This window comes from Coturnix japonica, chromosome 15 (assembly GCF_001577835.2).
Source record: "Coturnix japonica isolate 7356 chromosome 15, Coturnix japonica 2.1, whole genome shotgun sequence".
In the NCBI taxonomy this organism is placed as follows: domain Eukaryota; kingdom Metazoa; phylum Chordata; class Aves; order Galliformes; family Phasianidae; genus Coturnix; species Coturnix japonica.
Genome location: NC_029530.1, coordinates 6,965,322 through 6,985,685, shown reverse-complemented (window position 1 = coordinate 6,985,685; position 20,364 = coordinate 6,965,322). Strand labels below are relative to the sequence as shown.

At 48.9% G+C, this 20,364-nt stretch overlaps 2 protein-coding genes across 3 annotated transcripts in view; both read right to left on the bottom strand.

The window, feature by feature from the left end:
* Nucleotides 1-879: 879 nt before the first annotated feature.
* On the bottom strand, nucleotides 880-4,394 carry LOC107321524 (carbonic anhydrase 15-like). Its single transcript, XM_015878515.2, has 8 exons — nucleotides 4,187-4,394; nucleotides 3,167-3,202; nucleotides 2,478-2,648; nucleotides 2,235-2,395; nucleotides 2,042-2,134; nucleotides 1,892-1,958; nucleotides 1,637-1,803; nucleotides 880-1,267 (listed from the first exon to the last, which is right to left on the bottom strand). Exons 1-8 carry the CDS (start codon nucleotides 4,251-4,253, stop codon nucleotides 1,061-1,063), a joined length of 969 nt encoding a protein of 322 aa, XP_015734001.1. The 5' UTR covers nucleotides 4,254-4,394; the 3' UTR covers nucleotides 880-1,060.
* Nucleotides 4,395-7,735: 3,341 nt separating this feature from the next.
* The window catches only part of DGCR2 (DiGeorge syndrome critical region gene 2), a 36,285-nt gene continuing 23,656 nt past the window's right edge, over nucleotides 7,736-20,364 (bottom strand). For both annotated transcript variants that reach the window (XM_015878274.2, XM_015878275.2), the window contains exons 5-10: nucleotides 19,701-19,777; nucleotides 17,429-17,605; nucleotides 16,295-16,498; nucleotides 12,312-12,464; nucleotides 11,371-11,607; nucleotides 7,736-10,593 (exon numbers count right to left, since the gene is read on the bottom strand). In XM_015878274.2, coding sequence (XP_015733760.1) covers nucleotides 10,352-10,593; nucleotides 11,371-11,607; nucleotides 12,312-12,464; nucleotides 16,295-16,498; nucleotides 17,429-17,605; nucleotides 19,701-19,777 — 1,090 coding nt within the window. In that variant the 3' untranslated portion in view covers nucleotides 7,736-10,351. The remainder of the gene's footprint in view (nucleotides 10,594-11,370; nucleotides 11,608-12,311; nucleotides 12,465-16,294; nucleotides 16,499-17,428; nucleotides 17,606-19,700; nucleotides 19,778-20,364) is intronic.

Below are 20,364 nucleotides of genomic sequence, written 5' to 3'. Positions count from 1 at the left end.
AATGAAAGACCTGGGTATCCTATGGGACAGCAGAATGGCTGTGAGCCAGTGGTGTCCCCTTGTGGCCAATAAGGCCAGTGATATCCTAGGGAGCATTGCAATGAGTGTGGGCAGCAGGGCCAGGAAGGTGAGGCTGCATTTGGAGCCCTGTGCCCAGTTCTGGGCTCCTCGGTTCAGGACAGGCAGGGAACTGCTGGAGAGAGCCCAGCAGAGGGCTGCAAAGATGATGAGGGTCCTGGAGCATCACCTATGTGAGGAAAGGCTGAGGGACCTGGGACTGTTCAGCCTGGAGAAGACTGAAGGGCAGAAGGCAAGTGGATGGGGCCAGGCTCTTTACAGCAGTGCACAGCGACAGGACAAAGGGCAGCACATGGTGGGCTGGGCCCCTGCTCCAGTCTGCAGCGTGTGCATGGGAACCACTGACAGACACCGTCTGGATCACCCACACCTCTAAGCTGCCTCACAGCAGGGATTGCTCAGTCACACCGTGACCCTGTGCCCTTATTCCATAACTGATGGGGCTGGGAGCACCTCAACATCGGGCCCATCAATGAGGATTTCCTGCTCTGCCCTCGCTGTGCCCTGACATGGGGCCATACAGTGCAGACACAGCTGCAGCCTAAAATTAGCTCCTGGGGAAGGGCCCCCAGGATAGCACAGCACAGGGCTGAGATGTGCCACGTCCACATAGATGGAGCTGGGGAAGGCAACGTGTCTGTGTGTGTGTGTGTGTGTGTGTGTGTGTGTGCTGAGCACAAGGACACGCTGGGCCATGGTTTGTCTCCTCGGGGTTCACACTACGTGTCACCCGGTGCTGCCTCATCCCTCCCAGCTCCCCATGGCCACACACCAGCCAAGGGCACCGCACAGAGACACGGAGCCAGGGGCCGCACACGGGGCCAGGAGCTCACCTTTATTGCAGCCCTGACAGCCCCATGGCCGAGCACACAGCAGCGCTGACACATCCTCACCCACCCGACGGCCCCGGCTGCTTTTCACCATCACCCATAAACCAGAAGCTCCCCATCGCTACGCAGAGGGACAGCGGGGAACCCGAGCCCTAAGGGGAGGACGAGAAGGGTCCGAGCAGGGGCAGCAGGAGCAGGAGGGCGAGGGGGCAGCGGGGGCACCCAGAGCTGGTCGTGGCATCTCGGGACGAGAAGACTTTGCGGCTGTGGAGCGGTTGTGGCGGTCGGAAGTTGTTGGTCATCTTTAAGGGCGCAGCGCCCGAGGCCGGGAAGTGCACGGAGCTGACAAACGCCTGAAGCTGCGGGGAGAGGGGCGGGTGGGAGCGGGGCACACACACACAGCTACTGCCGGGCAGGAGCCCCGTGTTTCCCCCTATCGGCCGGCACAAGGCTCTGCACGCACCGCTTAGTGCCGCCTTCATCCATCCCCACATCCGAACTTCATCCATCCCCACATCCACACACCGATCCACTCCGCAACCCCTGTGTCCATCCAGCCACCCACCCACCCTCCTCTCGGTGCCTCCATCCCCACATTTCTACAGCTGGCCCCTTTGCTTTGCCTGCAAGGCGCAAGAAAACACACGGCTAATGGGGATGCTCACAGCACGGCTTTGGCCACGTGGGCCCTTCTATCCCACAGCAGCGGGGCTGAGGAATCCCATTACCTGCTCCCTGCTGATGCCCACGGGCTCCTCAAACAAGGTCCAGACGACGGCCTCGCTGCAGTCGGGGGTGGTCAGGGAGCCCTGGTAGCGGTAGTACCGGGAGAGCTGTGCGACGTGCGGCAGCAGCGTGCCAAGGCGGAAGGTGGAGGCCAGGTCCACTGCCTGCCCTGCACAGCAGGACGTGGGCACTCAGCCCCCACCCTTGGCGTGCCCCAGGGTCCCTCCCCTCCTACCCAGAGCCCCAGGGCACCTCACCAGCGTGGGAGATGTTCCTCAGTCCCCCAATGATGGTGTTGTAGTTGGAGTTTGGGGCTTCTGAGACCTGCAAAGAGTGAGCGGGCCCTGCAGCTGTGCTCAGCTAAACCCAATGCATGGCAGCACCCATCCCATGCACTTGCAGCTAACCTGGAAGAAGCAGCCCAACACAGCCAGCCCGCTTGGGTGCCCCTTGGCCTCCCCCAGGGTGCGGTACTTGGTGTTGATGTGGACAATATGCAGCTGAAGAAAAAGTATGGAGGGCACAACATGGGCACCTGGCCTCGACACCAGGACGGGAAATCAAAGGGCCTAAAGTGGTGCTAAGGAGTTTCTTGCCTACCTCCATAGGGAGCTGCTGCCCATCCACTGTGTGCTCAGAGCCATTCCTAGTTGGGCTGCCCCAATGGAAGTGCAGCTGCAGTGCACGGTATCGGCCCGGGAGGCCCCCACCACTGATGGCAATGTGCTCGTCACCAGGCTCACTCTCCAAGCTCAGCATCACTGCAATGATAGGAGTGGGACAGAGCTGGGGGCTGTGGGGCAGCACTGCAGAGCTGAGCCCTGGCTGCAGCAGAACACCCACCTGTGTGCCCATCATTCAGCAGCCGCCACTTGCCGGGTGGTGCCTGGTCATAGCCCTCAAAGACGATGTCCCCGAGGCTGCTGTCCCTCTGCAGCCAGCGCCGCTCGATGTTAACAGGAGACTGCTTGTCACCGCCACACGTGGCCTTCAGCTCCTTCCAGTGGTTGGGGCCTGCGGGGGGCACAGCCATGGGGGTCCTGCAGTGCCACCATCACCACCCCAGAGGGGACACAGAGCCAAGAGCAGCCCTGAACCCACCACAGACCCTGCCCCACCTCCATCCCTTCTCTCCCCGCTACTCCAGGAAGGTTTTACTTAGAAGCCTGTGGAGCTACAGCCCCCCCCGTGTGCTCCTCATTACCCACTGCCTTCATTAAGGGATGGTGCCCTCGGCACGTGCCTGCTCTGTGCTGCCCCAACCGCCCTCCACCAGCCCCAGCATGGTTTAATTGCTGCTGGAGCCGGGTCTGTGCTGGGCTGCGATGCTCGGAGCGCTGCCGGACACAGCTGACCTGCAGCACAGTGAGCACACACTCCTGAGGGCCATAAAGCAATTGGGCTGTAACTGCTGATTACATGCTCCCTGATCCTTAATTAACCTCTTACAAGCTATTATATGTGTGCTTCCAAAGCGCTCCCGGGCACTCAGCAGGGAGGCACTGAACGGAGCTGTGACCGTCCCCACTCACCGCACTTCGGGTCCTGTGAGTCGTAGCACCACTGCCCTGCAGGAGAGAGCCGCAATCAGGGGCTGCAGAGCCCCCTGAGCCCCCCCAATACTGCGGATCTCGGCACAGCACAGTGTGGCCGTGGGCCGAGGTGCGCCCACACCGCCCGGAGCAGCGCTACGCGGAGCCGCTTCCCTCCCACCTCGCTGCTGTCAGTGCAGGGACAGCTCGCTCTGTGCTGTGCTGGGAGCGTGGCTGCTGCCCACGGCCACGCAGCTCCACTCGTGTCCCACCAACCCGCCCAGATCCCCCCGTGGGAGCTCGGCCTCACCATCACTCCCTGCCCGCAGGGATGGTTCCACACTGACCCTGCTCTCGTTCCAGCCACAGGCCGCAGGCAGCACTATGTGCATCACCTGTACTGCTGGCTGTGCAGGTCCTCACTGCTCTGCTATGTGAGGCTGCAGCCACAGGGCTGGGAACGGGGACTGTCCCAGGGCAGTGACTTCAGGCTTTCCTTCCCATCCAGTGGGAACGGAGCCTTTTGCACAACCTCAGAGCCACAAAATGCTGCCCTCACCCAACTGTGAGCATCCCTGATGTGAGCAAGGTGGGCACACTGATCTATAGCAGTGCTGTACACCCCAGCCCCACTTGCTCTGAGGTGTCATCCTCAGCGTCATTTCCCTGGTTATAAGTACATGGGGCAGAGGGGCTGAAACCTCAATCCCAGCCACCTGAATGACCATCCACACCTCCCAGCAGGGCTGACACCTCCCTGAGCCCAGCAGCACAGCAAGGACATGGGTGTCCCATGGGGAGGGCACAGAACACACAGCTCCTGGGCTGCACCACATCTCCGAGCCCCAAGCACCACAGACATGCGTTCCCCCCAACACGTGGGAAAGGGAACACAGTGCTGGCACTGCCGTACCCCCACCCAGCACCGTGCCACTCCATCACCCCCAGCCACCTGCACCCCGTGCCCATCCCTCCGCAGCCCCAACCACGCCGGTGCAGCAGACAGGCAGCGCATCTCACCTCCCTCAGCTGCTCGGATGACAAGAGGCAAAGTGATAAAAGTTACCCCCAGCCCCAGCAGCCCCATTGCTGGCAGCCCCGCTGCAACGCCCCGTCCTCCTCTGCAGTGCGCCCAGGCGGGCGGCAGGGCTGGGGAGGGATGCAGCGCTGCCAGCCCTGGAGAAATCCTCGGCTCCAGCTTGAACAGTGCTTTTAAATATTCATCACAAGGGCTGAGTTTTTAACTCCTCGCCTGCTAGGAGGGAGCGGGAGCGCCCGGCCCCCAGCCAGCCCCTGTGTGCTGTGCCAGGCCGGGCTGGCACGTGTGGGCAGCGGGCAGCAGTGGGGGTTCCCAGCACCACGGGGCTGCTCTGAGTTGTGCAGGGCTGCACTGAGCTCTGTGGGGCTGCAGTGTGCTGCTGCTCTCCATCACTAAAGGTGTGGGTCACGGCATCCCCACTGTGCTGCCAGCCCTGAGTGGGACCATGGAAGGCTCCTGCAAGGCCATCAGAAGTGCACGTGTGACATCCTCACCTCTGGCACAGCTCTAACAGCCCCAGACCTGGGGGCTCAGGGCAGGAGCTGGGAGTGAGCAGAGTCACAGGAACCCACAGGAAGAACCCCCTTATCCCCACAACCCTTCAGCCCGGGTGGGTTTGGGGAACTGCAGCACTCCAGCCCAGCACCCATACCCAGCACAGCCCGAGTGCATGGAGCAGGGCAGCCGTTATCCCAATGGAAGAGATCTCCTCCTGCAGAGGGGAGGTAGGAAGGGGGTGAGTGCGCGGGATGGTGGCGTTGTCACATCATCCCAAAATATCCCTGCTTGCCTGAAGGCAGCAGAAGAAAGGAGGCCACGGGGCACGTTCCTCCTCTCCTCCCGCAGGTACTGACCTGGCTCAGCACTCGGAGCTGCTGCCAGGATGAGCAAAGCCCGGCACCACACAGGGCACAGAGTGGGCATCCCACCGGCATCTTGGCCACGGCGCTGCAGCTCAGCACCGCTACCATGTGCTGCATGCACAGGGCTGGGATGGACAGGGGGCTCCCTGGGGCACGTTCAGCCCCTGAGGTTCACGCTCCAGGCAGAACCCCAACATCTCCCTGCTCTGCCGGTCACCCACTGCCAGCCCTCCCTGCTGCCCTCCCGCTGGGAGCAGCCTCTAGTTTCTATAGGAACCAGAACAAACCTTCAAGGCACCGTGCTGTGCTTCCCAGCCTGCTGCTGCCATTGCTGCTGCTGCTGCGTGCTCATAGCTGCACCGTCCTCGCAGAGGGGCCGCATCCGTCTTCATGCTGGGCAGGACTGGGAGCTCCCACAGCCACACACAGGGGTGCAGGAGTCATTACAGGGGTAAAAAAAAAAGCCTTGCTGAAAAATATAAATAGCTACTGATGCTGCATCCATCGATCCGACGTGGGCACTGTGCCTCCCTGCTGGGAGGACCCGCCATGCACAGCAGTGCCAGGAGCTGCTCCTGGAAGTGAATCCAGTTGGGAACTCAGCCTGGGGACCTGGGGACTGGGATGGGACTGGAGGAGGGGAAAGGAGCCGCACAGCTCAGCTCACACAGGGATGTGTGCACGAGGGCTGTAGGCATGCAGGAAAGTGGGGAGATGGAGCCCAAACAGAGCAAACCCTGGGCAGTCCTGGCTTTGTCTGTGGTGCAGCCAGTGTCCAAATGAGCACAGCAGTACCACACAAAGGCAGCACTGTGGGCAGCAGCTGCATGTAGCCCTGGCACTGCCTGGCACCCAGAGGGGCACTGCCAGTGTTGGGAGCAGAGCGTGGCCCTGAGTGATGCGCGTTGGGCCGCCAGGAGCTCCTGCTGCAGCACCCAGACACTGATCCCCATGGGTGCGGGCACAGCCAGAGGGTGCAGCATCGTGGCTGTGCCAGGGCACCAAGAGGAGCCACACAGAGCCCTGCGGCCTCCCAGAGAGCTCTGTCTGCCTGTGATACGGGCAGTGCGAGGCACTTGCCTTCCGCTGCCCCATAGTGCAGCACTGCACAGCTCCAGGTGCAGGAGCTTTGCTCGCTCCATGCTGTGTCCCCATGGGCTGGGGCCCAGGAGCCCAGCAGCACCGCGGTGACGTTTTGTGCTGGCCGGCGTTCAGCAGTGAGCGCATCCTGCAGCCCCCAGCAGAGCTCGGGCAGCTGGGCAGCATGAGCTCAGCCCTGCTCCAGCCAGGACAGCCGGCCCCTCGCCAGCAGCCCCCGCTCTCTTCCTGGCTCTGAGCACAGCCCTGGGCTATGGTGTAAACTCTCCTTACTCCTCCAGGTAAATCAGGCTTGTGACCCCACACAGAACCCGGTGTCTGCAATCAGAGCTGCATCCCAGCAATGAAGGCAGGAAGCCTCATGCAGAGAGCCCATGAAGGCACCAGCACAGGGACACACACAGCAACTCCCTGATCCCAAGGACCGGTGCTGGCAGCACATGGGAGAGCACAGATACCCGGCCTAGGGGCGTTCACTCACTGCTAAACCTGCACAGCATCCTACAGAGCATCATGTCAGAGCATCGCACACGCCTTGTGCTGGAGGGGACCAGGCAGATCCCCAACGAGCCGGGCTCGGGCTGCCCCAGCTCCGCGGTCCGCTCCTGCCCCCTGCTGCCCCGAATCGCCGCTGGATTTCACTTCGTGGGGCCGAATAAACGCATCGATGCCAAAAAGGCAGAGACGCCGACACAGCCCCTTCGGCTTAAAGAACACCACTTGTTTGGCATTGGGATGAAACGTTTCTCACAGCACCTCGATAAAGAGAGCTCAGTGCCAATCCCGGGAAAGAAGTTAAAAGAAAAGCAGCAAAAAGAACATTGCAGGGACTGAGTGGTTCCGGGACCCCATCTCAGCTCTACTCAGTATTACAGAGTATCACCTGGAGGTGAGCCCTTCAGAGAAGCCCTTCACCCACTTTGTTTCATCTCCCCCTCCGCATCCCAGCACTGATACAGGAACAGCCTGAGGCTCAGAAGGGATGCAATCAAACATCACACAAAGCTCTGTACATCTGAGGGGCAGTTTTGCTCTCATAGCATCACCTCCCTACGGCTACAGCATCCCACCGCTCACCTGGTGCAAGAACAAGCTGCTGTGAGGCTGCAGCACAGTCACACAGATGGCACCACGGCTGTGCCCACCATGAAGGAGCAGCAAAGAGCTCAGTATGGCAGCACCGTATTCAGCAACGAGGGGACGATGAGGAATGGCTCTGACAGAGGCCACAACTGGACATGAAGCCCCGGCACCTGGCAGAGCTGATGGCAGCCAGGGACATGCAGAGAGATGGGCCCTTTGCTCATCATATGCTGATACGGGAGTGGAACCTTATCCACAGGGAGATCTGGGATGCACCAGGAGATAAAAACCATTGGAAAGTGAGCAGTGGGAGATCAAAGCATAAGGTAATGGCAAAGATCTCATCAATCTAATGAAAAAGAGAGAAAGAAGTGGCTTCTGAGCCAAAAGAGAAGCAGGGAAGGCTGAGAACTACAGGCAGAACATGACTCTGAGGCTCCTATGAAGCAGACCCACATTTGGAACAACTACAGCCAGGAGCCGCCGTGACGTCACGGATTGAACCAGTTTATTGCAAAGAAATTCACCACAGAATAAAAAGTAAAATAAAAAAAAAACCAAACACAGAACAGATTCCCGCAGCGTTATGAGACGTGTGAGGTAAGGTATCTGTCCACCTCCACCACAGAACACAGCTTCAGAGCCTAAACCAAGCTCAAAAGGCCTTTTGTTATTGCGCTAGGATACTACGGAGGATGAATGCCCCCATCCAGCTCCGAAAGGAATTAGAAGCTTTCCAGTTTGCATTGCTAACAAAGTGTTCCCAGGAGCAGACTGCAGTAGCACAGACCTTGCACCCAGCTGTAGAGCATCACCCCAGGAGCAGATTGTGCCCAGTGCTCTGCTGAGAGCAGCACCAAGCACACCGACAACAGCGGGGATATATACAGAGATACGGCCATCCAGAAACACACACACACACACTCATACCTATAAAACTAAAGAAAAATCAGTACATACAATGTATAAAACGTATGAATGTGCTCAAAAACGCACAAAACCCGCTTTATTTTCATACTTCAGAAATGCTCGATCGTTTGTACGCACGGTTCTCACTACTGCCGTCCATCTGCTTCATCAGACCAGGACTGGAACTCACAGGAGATGGTTACAGGTCCCACGGGCTGCAGCTCTCCTCCCATTCCATGCAGGAGCAGGAGGAAGGATTCCTGCCATACATCCACTGCAACTGGCATTTGCTCTCCCAATGATGGGGGGCTGCAAGCGTCCGAATGTTGAGACACCGGATAGGAGCTCATCGTGTAACACAGTTTTCTGTGCAAAAGGAGTTTGAACTGTCAAGACCAATCCTCAAGTACAGTATAAGCCTATAGGCAAGACACAGAATAGAAAGTAGCAGCATATTCAATAGGGAAAAAGTCAGCTGCAATGGGAAACCACAACAGTGGGTTAGGATTTGTCATACAAGTACGATTTCTCATCATTACTAGAAAAATAATTCACATATACACCCCCGTGCAGTGTTTACTTCCTGCCCCTCTAGGCTTGGACCCTTCATAAGGTAATAGGAGAACACTCACAAGGGGCATTCTTTACAAGTTCCTTACAATTCATCTCATCTGCTGACTGCTACAGCAAGCCAAGGAGAGGCAGAGGCAAGAGCAGAACGGATGGGAGGGTAAATTACTTGTGCACTGATATCCTACTGCAATTTAAAATCACCTGTCCAGATGATTTTGCACTCGCTGTCAAAACCAACAGTGCTCAACTGCAGGTTCAGTGAGGGAGTGAATTAACCTCGTTTTGCAATGTAGAAATTAGCTGGAAGAGTTAACCTGAGGGGAAAACTGAAGATCAGATATCAGAGTGAAGTAAACTGCTTTATCGATTTCACTAACCACATCATAACCCCTCGTGGGACCTGGATAAACAGTTTGAGGTGTGGGAGGGAAGAAAGAGGAGAGTAGGGTTGGCATTTATAGGATTAGGGTAAGAAACAAGTGTCCAATTAGAATTAAACATTATGTAGAGTGCATGTCAATCAGTGTTTTTAAATGGTATTTGTAGTAACTGTAAAGAAAGAAGTGGAAGGGATGGAGCACGCTTACATGCTAATTACAGCAATTAATGCAAGCAATAAGAAAAGCAAGAACAATGGTCTGTTATCCAGGCCAGTCTTGCGCCACTCTTCACCTTCATGGAGTTAAAGATTAAGTGTTTTTCTTTGTAGTTTATGGGATTGTAGTGAACAGGGGATTCATACAGTGAAGGCAGAGCACATCACTCAAAGTTACCTGCTCCCTGTCTCTTCCCTAAGTACTACCTGATGTACACAAGGATTCTGCTGAAGGGAAACCAGCATTATACAGACCAAATCTCCTTTATGGGCCAGAAATGTACCAGACAACACGAGACTTTGCAGCTAACAACAAGTAATTGTCATTGCAAATCCTGGTTTTCTTAGTACTCTTCCATTAAAATGTAAAGTTGTGTACGGCGTAGACCATTTATCCTCCAGTCCCTGCGGTGTTCTGAAGCAGTGAGGCTGATCAGAACACACAAAGGTCTGCAACTCTCACTCAGTGGGATGAGTTTTAGCTCCTCCATGTTCCTGCTCTGTAAAACAGAAACCTGCTGTTCCCTTCCTCTGCCGTTCAGCCTCCTCTGTATTTTCCGAGTGTAGCAATGAAGCAAGAGAGAAAGCACCCGACTGAGCAATGACAGCCCCCACCCTCCGCTTCCATGGTCTGTTTCCTGGGTCCAGTGGTATCCAGCCAAATCCAAGCAGCTTTTTCTGACGTAGATTTCATTTCCTCTCAGTTTAAGAAACAAAACAAAACAAAACCTCTACCCATACTTTTCCTCTCCTTAGAAGTCAAAGGAATTCTCTGCATTCTTTTCCTCAGCCAATGGAAAAAGAAAACAAACAAAGGGTAGTTATACAATCCATATTTACAGGACAAACCGATTAGTGAACAAATAACAACAGCCAAAAAACGAGAGGCACAATCCTAACCTAGAACATAAAAGCAGTGTTCAAAAACAAAGTGGAGATTCCTTCTGAAGTTCCAACCATGGATTAGTGTTTGTCTGTGCAAACAGTTGCTAAAACTATTTCTGACTGGCAGTCAGCTGATTCCTTTATACAATGGTATTGAGAGAACAGTGGCTGTGCCGGCTGCCTGTAAGAGTTTCTGCCGGTGTGTTTTCATTTAGCGGTGTGTCTGGAGGGACAAGAAAGGTGCTGCTGTCAGCAGAGTCTTCCAGCTCCACTGGAGAAGGACCAACTGAGGGAGGAAGGGACCCCTCTGTGAGCTGTGGGGATACATCACAGTTTCCTATTGACGGAGGACCGCTTTGCACAGTCTGAGACAGAACTCCATCTGGAAAGGAAGAAGAAAAGCAGAATCAGAAGGTGAAGTGTATCATTCCACATCACCAAATACATTTACTCTCTGTGTTTCTGTAAGCTCTGAGTTTTCCCCGGCTTTGTGTTAACCCACAGATATGACACTGCAAAGGAGGAGAATTATGTCGTGAAAATAAAGCAGTGATATATAAATAAGACTGATTAGTGCGAGTATCTAACTGATCTCCTGAGATATGCTGCTATAAAATCCCAGAGTGGAATGACTCCAGTATGCTAATATCACAGCTGCAAAACTGAAAAGCAGCGGGTGAATCATTAAAAAGTGGTATTTTTGGTCTTTTTTTTTTTTGGCTGTGGGTGGGGGCGAGTGGGGAGTAGGGAAAAGGATGGATGTATTTTGTTCAAAATTTCCTGTACTCGGCATTTGTTCTGTTCCTCATACCCGTCTGTACAGACCTATCTCCAAAAGAGCAGAGAAGGTATCGGCGTGATGGAAACTACATCACCCACCAACTTAAGAATTTAAGACTAGTAAGATCTAAGAGCTATGCTGCTTGAAGCATGGATCCCACTTCTAACTTAGGTGATCCACATTTCCCAGGGAAAACAAACAAAGAAGCTGAACGATGCTTTTAACTCATATCTCTTCCATCGTAGAAATAGGACACAGTATTGTAAGATACTTTCCCACCACCATTACTAAAATGTATTATTACAGATTGGGAAAAAACAAAATCACCTACCCTCTAACCAAAACTTAAAAAGAAAAGAGAAGTTACTGCCCACATACCTGGAGTGGAACAAAGGATGCTGTCTGGATTGACAGAAGCCTCATATGGAGGAGGTGGGTCATCTGGATGCTGAATGTCTGGATACTTGTAAGCAGTATAGGGTGGTGGTGGATCATGGAAGTGAAATGCCCCACCTTCCCCGTCATCTGAAAGATGTAGTGGAGTAAGGCCAGTTCCAAAACCATCTGGACCATAATCAAAACCAGGCATTCTGCGGCCCAAGTTGAAGTGGTGCACTATTTCAAGAGAAGAAAAAGAAAGGAGTTGATAACTGTGTTCTCTTTTTCAAGTTAAGACATATCAACACCTTTTCCATTTTTCACAGCCAAGGAACTCGTGCCTCCTGAAGACCTAGAAAGCCTAAATAACCCATGTGGGTCAGCTCACTGCAGCTGCACTACAAGGCCCAAGGCCACCTGCTCCCAGCCTGTCTGTCCTGCACCACAGGTACACCTGAATCTAAACTCTTCTAATTAAAGAGATTGTTCACACACAGAAGATCCTTCAGATTTGGCCTGCATATAAACTGAATTAAACTGAAGATAAACTGAATTTAATTGAATATAAATTCTTCCATTATTGGCTAAAAAGTTACTCCAATGTGAAAAACCTGCAAAGACACACACATGCAGGCAAAGACAAGCCAGACCACGACATTTCTCATTTCCACATATAAGCTTAATAGTAACCACTGGGTGCAATGTAAGCATTGCTTTTTCTTTAAATGAGGAGTAGTAAAAAACTGTACAAGCCACGATGCACTCAGGCAGCCAGTAAACAGCTCCATTCATTTGGGTACTGTGTTGGCCAGTATTTATAACCAGACTTCCACTGATTTTCTCCACACTGACTTCTATCTCCTCCAGTCTTTTCATGCTGAAGCAACTTCCCACTATGCACACATACAGACCAAGGCCCGTTACCAACACAGGGCACTTACAATTTGCTCCAATCAAAGACTCTATGCGCTCTCTCCGCCTCTGGCGCAACCGGTGGACCATGAAGAGCAGCAGAGAGAGGATGAGGAAGGATGAGATGCAGCTCACTATCAGGCGCATTCCACCAGCCATTGAGTCAAACAGACTGTTCCCATCTGTTACATAAAATATGCAAAAAAAAGACTGTGACTTATGTTCAGGACTCATTCTTCTTGATGTTCTTTTTGTCAGTAACAGAGAGCAATGCAGAGCAGAGATTCATTAGCCTGATTTAACACTTCTCCACACCTCAAAAATGGGAAAAAAAAAAAAGATGAATCATTAGGTGATTTATTATCTACATCTAAATACATTACTCAACAAAATGCTGAAGGCTTCAAATATCTGAAAAAGGAAAAACCAAGAGATCAACAGTGCTTTGTGCATCACCTTGTCCCCATGGTGTGGCTGATGGTCTTGTACTAAAGAAAACAGCAACCCTGGAAGTCAGGGGAAAGGCCCGAGAACTGGCACAACTACACTGCACTTCTACATTGCTTCAGAGCACTTAAACTTCTGTCTTTCATCAAACAAGATCTCTGAACATTTTCATTATCACCAAGATGTAGTCATTCAAATTGCATTTGCTGTAGGTAGCATGCTTATCAAAATTAAATGATAGGAACTAAAAATACCTTCAGCAGATGAATCAACACGAAAGCAATCTTTCAGAAACTCAAGAGATTAAAATGAACAGGAATTAGATACTGTCCTAAAATCACACAAAACAAGTGACAGGACACAAAACAGATCCACAAACTTATACCCTCACTACACAATTTCACACTGCAAAAGCTGCTGATAGCAAACTATCACTGATCTCTAACTGCCAGGCATGGGAGAGATTTTACAGTTCAACTAATCACATTCAAGTAGCCCTCAAGTACACAAGCACTCTACACAAAGACAATAGACAAAAATGACTGCACTGGGCTCTAGGCACAGTTTCCTGCTAAGGAGCTCAGAATGAGGAGCACAACAAGGCTGGATGTGGCTCAGCAGCTGCACACCCAGCCACTGGGATTATACAGGAACAGGACCTGCAGCAGGGATGAGCTCTGTCCCGTCACTGCAGGGCCAGGTCCCAGTCCCCTTCCTTCCTTGCATCCAGCACAGCTGCAGGAGCTCTCTCTACAATACTTCTCTTTCTACCTACAGCAGCAAAGCTCTACCAAAGATTGTTTAAAGAAGAACACCAAAACCCTCACAAAACCTGTAAATACTGATTTGTTACAAACGCTAGCAATAGAAAAATCCACCATATTTACACACTGTTAGAAGTACAAGGTTTAATAGTTTGTTATTTATCACCTGACACATTCTTGGCCCCTGGTATCTCACTTAATAGCACACGACATGTGAAACACCAACACAACACTCTCTCAGACCTGGCTGCGCCACACAGAAACCTCTACATGTAGAATTTTTTAGCAGCTCCCACTGTCAGGGCTTCAGGTGATGCCATCACACACCAGCAGCAACCAATCAACACACCACCCTGAACAGCACAGACCTGAAGCTGATCCTCCTCCATTACATGGCAATGCTGACCTTGTGATCACCAGAAGTTAGTTCCAACAGCTGCCTTACATAAAATGACTTTGGTAAAACATACATGCAGTGAAGCGTGATGCAGTTTTTTGGCTACAAAGCCTGGCACTGCCTCTTCAAGCCAACTGAAACTGCAAATCCTGCACCTTCAGGGGAGTCCAGGCCTCTTCTATACTGCTCACAGCCTCTGACAGCTCCTACCCCTCAACCTGTTTGGCTGGATAAGCTAATGTCAGATGAAGTCCTAGATTAAAATAAAAGTAGAGACAAGACCCAGTTCACAGAGAACAAGACAAGTCATCACTGAGATTTTCAACCTACATACACAGAAATAGATTATTGCATGAAGGCTGTCTCACACTCAGGACAGCAGCAGCATCCAGTAACTGTACCAGTTTAGTCCTAGAGAAGCTTCTGCACCAGCAGTTCCTGCAAATACTTTGCTTCTTTTAATACTGATTCACAAGTGAAAGTTCCAGGTTTGTACAAACAAGAGCCTCACATCCAAGAAGAGGCAATGGACTTCAATTTCAGCATTAGTACACACAAGATTTTCCTGCACTATTTCTCTCCAACTAAATGAGAAGCATCTTTCAAGATAGTACAGCTGGGATTACTCAGCTTACTCCTACCACTGAAATATTCCCCTACTACCAAGTACTTGAATAACATTCTTTATCCACTTGTAATCGTCACTCACCCACTCACACAACAAGAGCTGATTACCTGCCAACTCAACAGCAAGATTTATTTCCCCCCAGTCTCTCCTTGGGTGAATAATTCACTTACTGTTGATTAGTAAAACAGCTTTCTTTCCTTTGTAACAAAGCTTAGGGAAGATATATGTAAGAACTGGACAAAGACACATACATGCTGACTAAAGAAAGTAATTCATTAATTTTTGTCAGCTGGAATAGTCCTTTATAAACACTGAGAAAGAAAACTGGAATGCTTAATTTCAAAATTCCAGTCTTTATCATTAGTTGAAGTAAGTTTATTATGGAGGAAGTCAGAGAACTGCTTGATGATGCTGCTCTCAAAAATGGAGTTACTAAAAAAAAAATAAACCAACAAAAAACCCAACAGCAGAGCATAATGAAACAGTCTTATTTAGCATCAGCATAGGAAGAACTTAGGGATCAGAAAGGATGTGGCAAAATACACTCTTTAAATCAGTATTCATGAAATAATTAGGACCCAAAGCACAAGCAGAGATTAAAGAACACGGCATGAGGTTATCCCAGGTCATCTTATCCTGATGCTTTGCTGACACTGATCCTGAGGACAGAGAAAAAAAGTGAAGACAATCTTAATTCTGCTGATAAGAGTAGGAGGAGGACTAGTGTTTTTTCCCCACTCTTTCCTCAACCAACTTGGAACACTAGTTAGGAACACCTGTTAAACTCAGCCTTCAGAATGGATGTAAATGACAGCAAGGAGGGGCCAGCTGGCCTTTTATCATCAACTTGTGCAGATTAGACAAAGACAAGAACAAATGTGAATTTGGATGCCAATAAGCACTCCTTTTTTGTAATGATTGAAACAGAGGTTTGTGATGGGAAGACCTGACCTGTGTTTTCCACGATGGAAGGATATGAACAACAGTTTATTAACGGACTCAGATAAGAAAAGGACCCGGAAATGATAGCGGCTGAGGTTGGAAGGGGTCTCTGGGAATTATCCTTCCCAAGCTCCTGCTCAAGCAGCCTGAGTTGGAGCAGGCTGCTCATGACTGTGTCCATTAGGACTTTGAATGCCCCCCCACGTGATGACTCCACAACCAATCCATTCCAAGGTCTGACTACCTTCACAGTAAGTAGTAAATAAGATCAATTCCTTTTTGCAAGTTCCTTTTCACAAAAGTAACACCCCAAAACCTACACCCCCAAAGGGCAACTGACAAAGCAGCCTTCCTAAGACTTTACTGATCCAGAACAAGAAGCTGCAGTGAGATGCCAAATCCAATAAGTAAGGTTGCATGTCCTCATGATTAACATTATTTATAGACTATGTTGCCTATGTGAACCCTGCATTCAAACTTCCACATGTATAAATAGTTGTGTCTGGAAAAGGACAATTAATACCCAAAAGAAAGGTCTTTTCCTTTCATGACAGCTAAATATCTTGAACAACCGAGAAGCTCCACTAGAAATCCATACTACTGTCAACCTCCATGGAGAAGACGAGCTCCTCCTGAAATAAGTATCAAGGATGACTAATTATTTTCTAGCAAGAGAGTGAAGTTTTTCATATCCTATGATTTGGGATTTTTCATCAGATGGGGATGGCACCCAGTACTGTGGAGGCATTGGAAGGATGCATAATTTCAAGCTATACCCAAAGGCAACCAAGATGAGCAGGAATTTCACTTGATAAAACCACAGCGAAGCCTTACCTGGGTCTAAACATGTGAATTTGCAGCACTCTTTAGGATCTTTGCGATACTGCTGACATCCCTGCGGCCGCTCACACAAAGCAGCCACACACATTTCTGGTTCACCATTATGACATGTGCAGCTCAAGCAGGGATCATCCCCTTTTGGAGTGAAATAGTAGCCTTCGTCAACAATGTTGTCCTTGATATCAACACACGTCTGGCCTAGAACAGAAATGCACATCAATACCCACAACAACACATGTCTGGCCTAGAAAAGAAACGCACATCAATACCCAAGTGTCTGTGAGCCTGCCAGAGGTCCAGCTTGATCTATTACAAAACATGACTTGTAAATGCAAGCAGATCATCAGTTAAAAGCCAAACTTTGGCATTAAAACAACTTTTGAAAGAGTGGGGAAGATAAATGGATTGTCTGGAGATGTGCGGGGATGATTTACTGCTCAAAATTGACAAAGTGAATGTTAATGGAATTGACACGCCTTCAGGTGTCCTCTTTAGGACACAGAGAAAAGCAAGCAGTCTGAGAAGGACAAGCTTCAATGTCATGTCTCCTGCAACTCCCTCCCAGCCTCCTGGTACCTAAATCAGCTGAATCTTCTCTGGACCAAATCTGCAGGACACTCAACAGATCAGGCCTAAAAAGGGAGCCAAGCAAAATTAACTCCCCTGCCTTAGCTGCATCATCATCCCTGCACAGCAAGGCAGCGAGTGGGCTTTAGCCCACTGTCCATTCCTCCACAGACAGAGGTACCAAAACCAGAGAGAAGCAACACAGACTGCCCTGGGATCCTATGGCCTGAAGCAACTGAAGTTGCCTTATTAAAAAATAAAACCATAATTACGTGTTTATTCATTTTTAGGTGATGCTGATAATTTAAGAGCGATATCTACTAATAAAACAAACCCATATCCTAGCTGCTTATCAGTAACTTTTTAATGAAAAACTACACCATGGCTGACAATCACCCATTATGATGCCCCTATTTAAAGTAAAATCTTACTTTTTTTTTTTTTCCTCCTTTTTAATTTACTGGGCAAAAGCCAGAAAAGATAACAAAGAGATTTCTCCACATTTGTTATATGCGTATTTAAGCACACAAGACAGTTAACACTGAACAAAAAACAACTTACTCCTTTTGCAGAGGAATGACGATTTCTCATAGCAGTTTTCAGCATACCAGCTGTGTAAACCATGGTGCCGAAGGGTAGGAAAATGGAAACACTGAAGCTGGGCACAAAGAACGTTTTCATTTTCAGACATAGCCGTACCAAAGATAGGGTCAGGGGGTAAAAATACTTCCGAAGAGCCTAGAACAAGATGCATTGGTATAAGCAGCCTGGGGGTAAGCAAAGCTTCAGAAAAGCTTTGTAATGTCACTCATATCATGCACACCAACACTTGACAGGGCTAATGTCCTCAGCTTTAGCTTCCATTAGCAGCACTCCTCTGGGGGAAGGCAAAGAGTGGGGAAGGAAGGGGTGACTCACACAGAAGAGGCTGCTGTTTTCAAAGAGCCATGCAATTTTGCCATTATTCAGTGGTAGGAGTGATATTCTGTTATCTCTACTAATGCATCCCTCCAAATTCTCATGGTGTTTGCCTGCCAGTTTGGATCTTCTAAGGGGAAACTGAGCAGGGACCAGTACACCTAAAGGTTTGCACAAATGCTTGTGGAGCAAGAACCCACACCAACCTTGTACCCATAACACATGCTGCTCATTCAGAGTGCAGGGCTGAACAGAGCTAAACAAAGAACACAGCTGTGATGCTGCTGCACGGAGGTATGTGCTGTCTAGTCCTTCCAACTCATGCAACTGTTAAAAGACTGCACTGTGATGTGTTCAAAAGAGCGGGGATTTAGCATGAAGTTATTTCTCCCACACCAGGGCATGAGAAATGTTGTAAGGGCACTGTACAACTTTAAAAATTTGGCTTCTGACCAGTGTCTTACTGTTACATTAACTGGTTACTTACTGCTAAATCTAATTGGTATTCAAAGTTGTGGAGATACAATCATGAGCATTAGTCTATGTGATAGGTCTTCAGAAGCCTCCTTTCCAAACCCATGTGCTTAAACATTGACTTCAGCTCCTGCAGTTGTTCAATTAGGCAGTTATGTCATGTGATGGTCTTTTCCAACATTTAGCCAGATGACTTTTAATGCAATTAGGCTCCTCCATTATTTCTGGGGGGTTTAAGTTCTCTATTTCCCAAGACTGGATTAAAATTTTCAAGCTGCGGAACCCTAAATCGCTTTTGAAACAGATACTAGGAATTCACTGCCTTACTAAAGGTCCAAATAAAAGGAACATAAGTAAAACCTTTCAGAAGCTACTGAACACTAATATGTGCTTTACTTCATATAGGTATTATTTTAGTATATAAATGACTAAATGACACTGAGAAGGTTTAAATTTATATAATGCATCAAGTTAAATACAACTTATATCGTGATTTTCTGTAGTGTCCCCCTGGTCATAAACACTCTGTCAGTAGATGGCAGTGCAGTCAACGTTCTGAAGAGCAAAGGAAGGTCCTTTTGAAGAGAAGCAGTTTTTTTCCTAGGAGTTCATAGGCAAAGCCGACCTGTATAAGCAGTTTTGCCCAGACTAGGAATCACTAACCCTTTAGAGAAAAAGCTGGAACCTCCCCTTGCCATCCCTCTGATGTTGAGAGGCATCTTTATGTGCTTTTCTTGAAGGAACTAACAAAAACGTTCCTGCCTGCACGAGAAGGAGCAGTTTCCTCTGAATATGCAATCAAATCCTTTTAGGTAAATGACAAAAGAAATCAATACTTTTGTGCACAGCAGAACAGTGAAATGGCATCATCAATGGAGAGCTATGCAGGGTTCAGCCACTCCTCATGCATCAAAAGTAGTATTTTTCAACATCCAACAGCTTTCCAGAATTCTGCTCATAATTATGTACCCATACATAACAGACAGTTATTATTGCAGATTTTCAATTAGCAGAAGTTATATATGAGAAGAAAACTACTCTGATCAGTCTTCAAATGGAGTTCTCAATGCCGATGCTTCAAATACTGTTTTTTCACTTTCCATTTTCCAGGACTTATACCAGCACAGCAATTGGACATTCAGTTCTGCACACAGGAGTTCATATAACGACAATGAGATAAACTAATCACTTAACTGAATTAATTAAAAATAAAAGGTATAAAAACATATTTCCCTTTGCAGCAGAGGGGACTGCTTCTTTTGCAACTGAAAAAGCTCAGCCAGTATTAAACACTTCTGTTTCTTACTGTAAAGCAAAGCAGTTCCCCTGCAGCACTTTAACGCCATCAGTGAAAGAAATTACTTTGTTCCTGTAGAAAATATCCATGTTTTAAGATAGCTCCCATTAACCATTCAGCTCAGTAATAATTGTAGAGGCCTACCTTTGTAAGCTACTTCCCAGTGACCTTCTAGAGAGTGATTTCGGTTGGTGATCACATATTGATATCCAACCCAGAACCTACAAAAAAATTAAATTCTATTCTAAAGATACGAGCCAAAAAACATACTGAGAAATTAAAAAACACTGCACAGAACCTAATGATACCTTCATAATTAAAAAATAACTTGGAAAACATCCTGATGATCTTTTCCTTAAAATCTGAGCTGATAAGTTTGCAAAGAGATAACACTGAATAAAGGCATGTGATAGTTTTCCATGTTCACAAATAGTTTATGATGCCTTCAATTTCCATGCATAAGCAACATGTTATTCTGTCGTTATGACAGCACTGCAGTATTTTGAACCCAAAAACGCTCACAAGCAAAAATATATATAAGTAAATGGTTTGCTGTGAAATAACAGCATAAAATATCCCAAGTCACCAAAGCACGGTCCTTACAACTCAGAACGGCATTTTATGCCATTTTATGCCATTCTCAACTCAAACCTGTAGTCTTTGTCAGAAATATGGATACTTAATAAAAACAAAAACTGTGTTGAAAACTTTAAAGAATTATTATTTCTGTACAATGCAGTGCAGCAGTAAATCAATGTAAAATTCATCTTCCCTGTGGTAGTTCAAGATTACTAATAAGGTGCTGAGA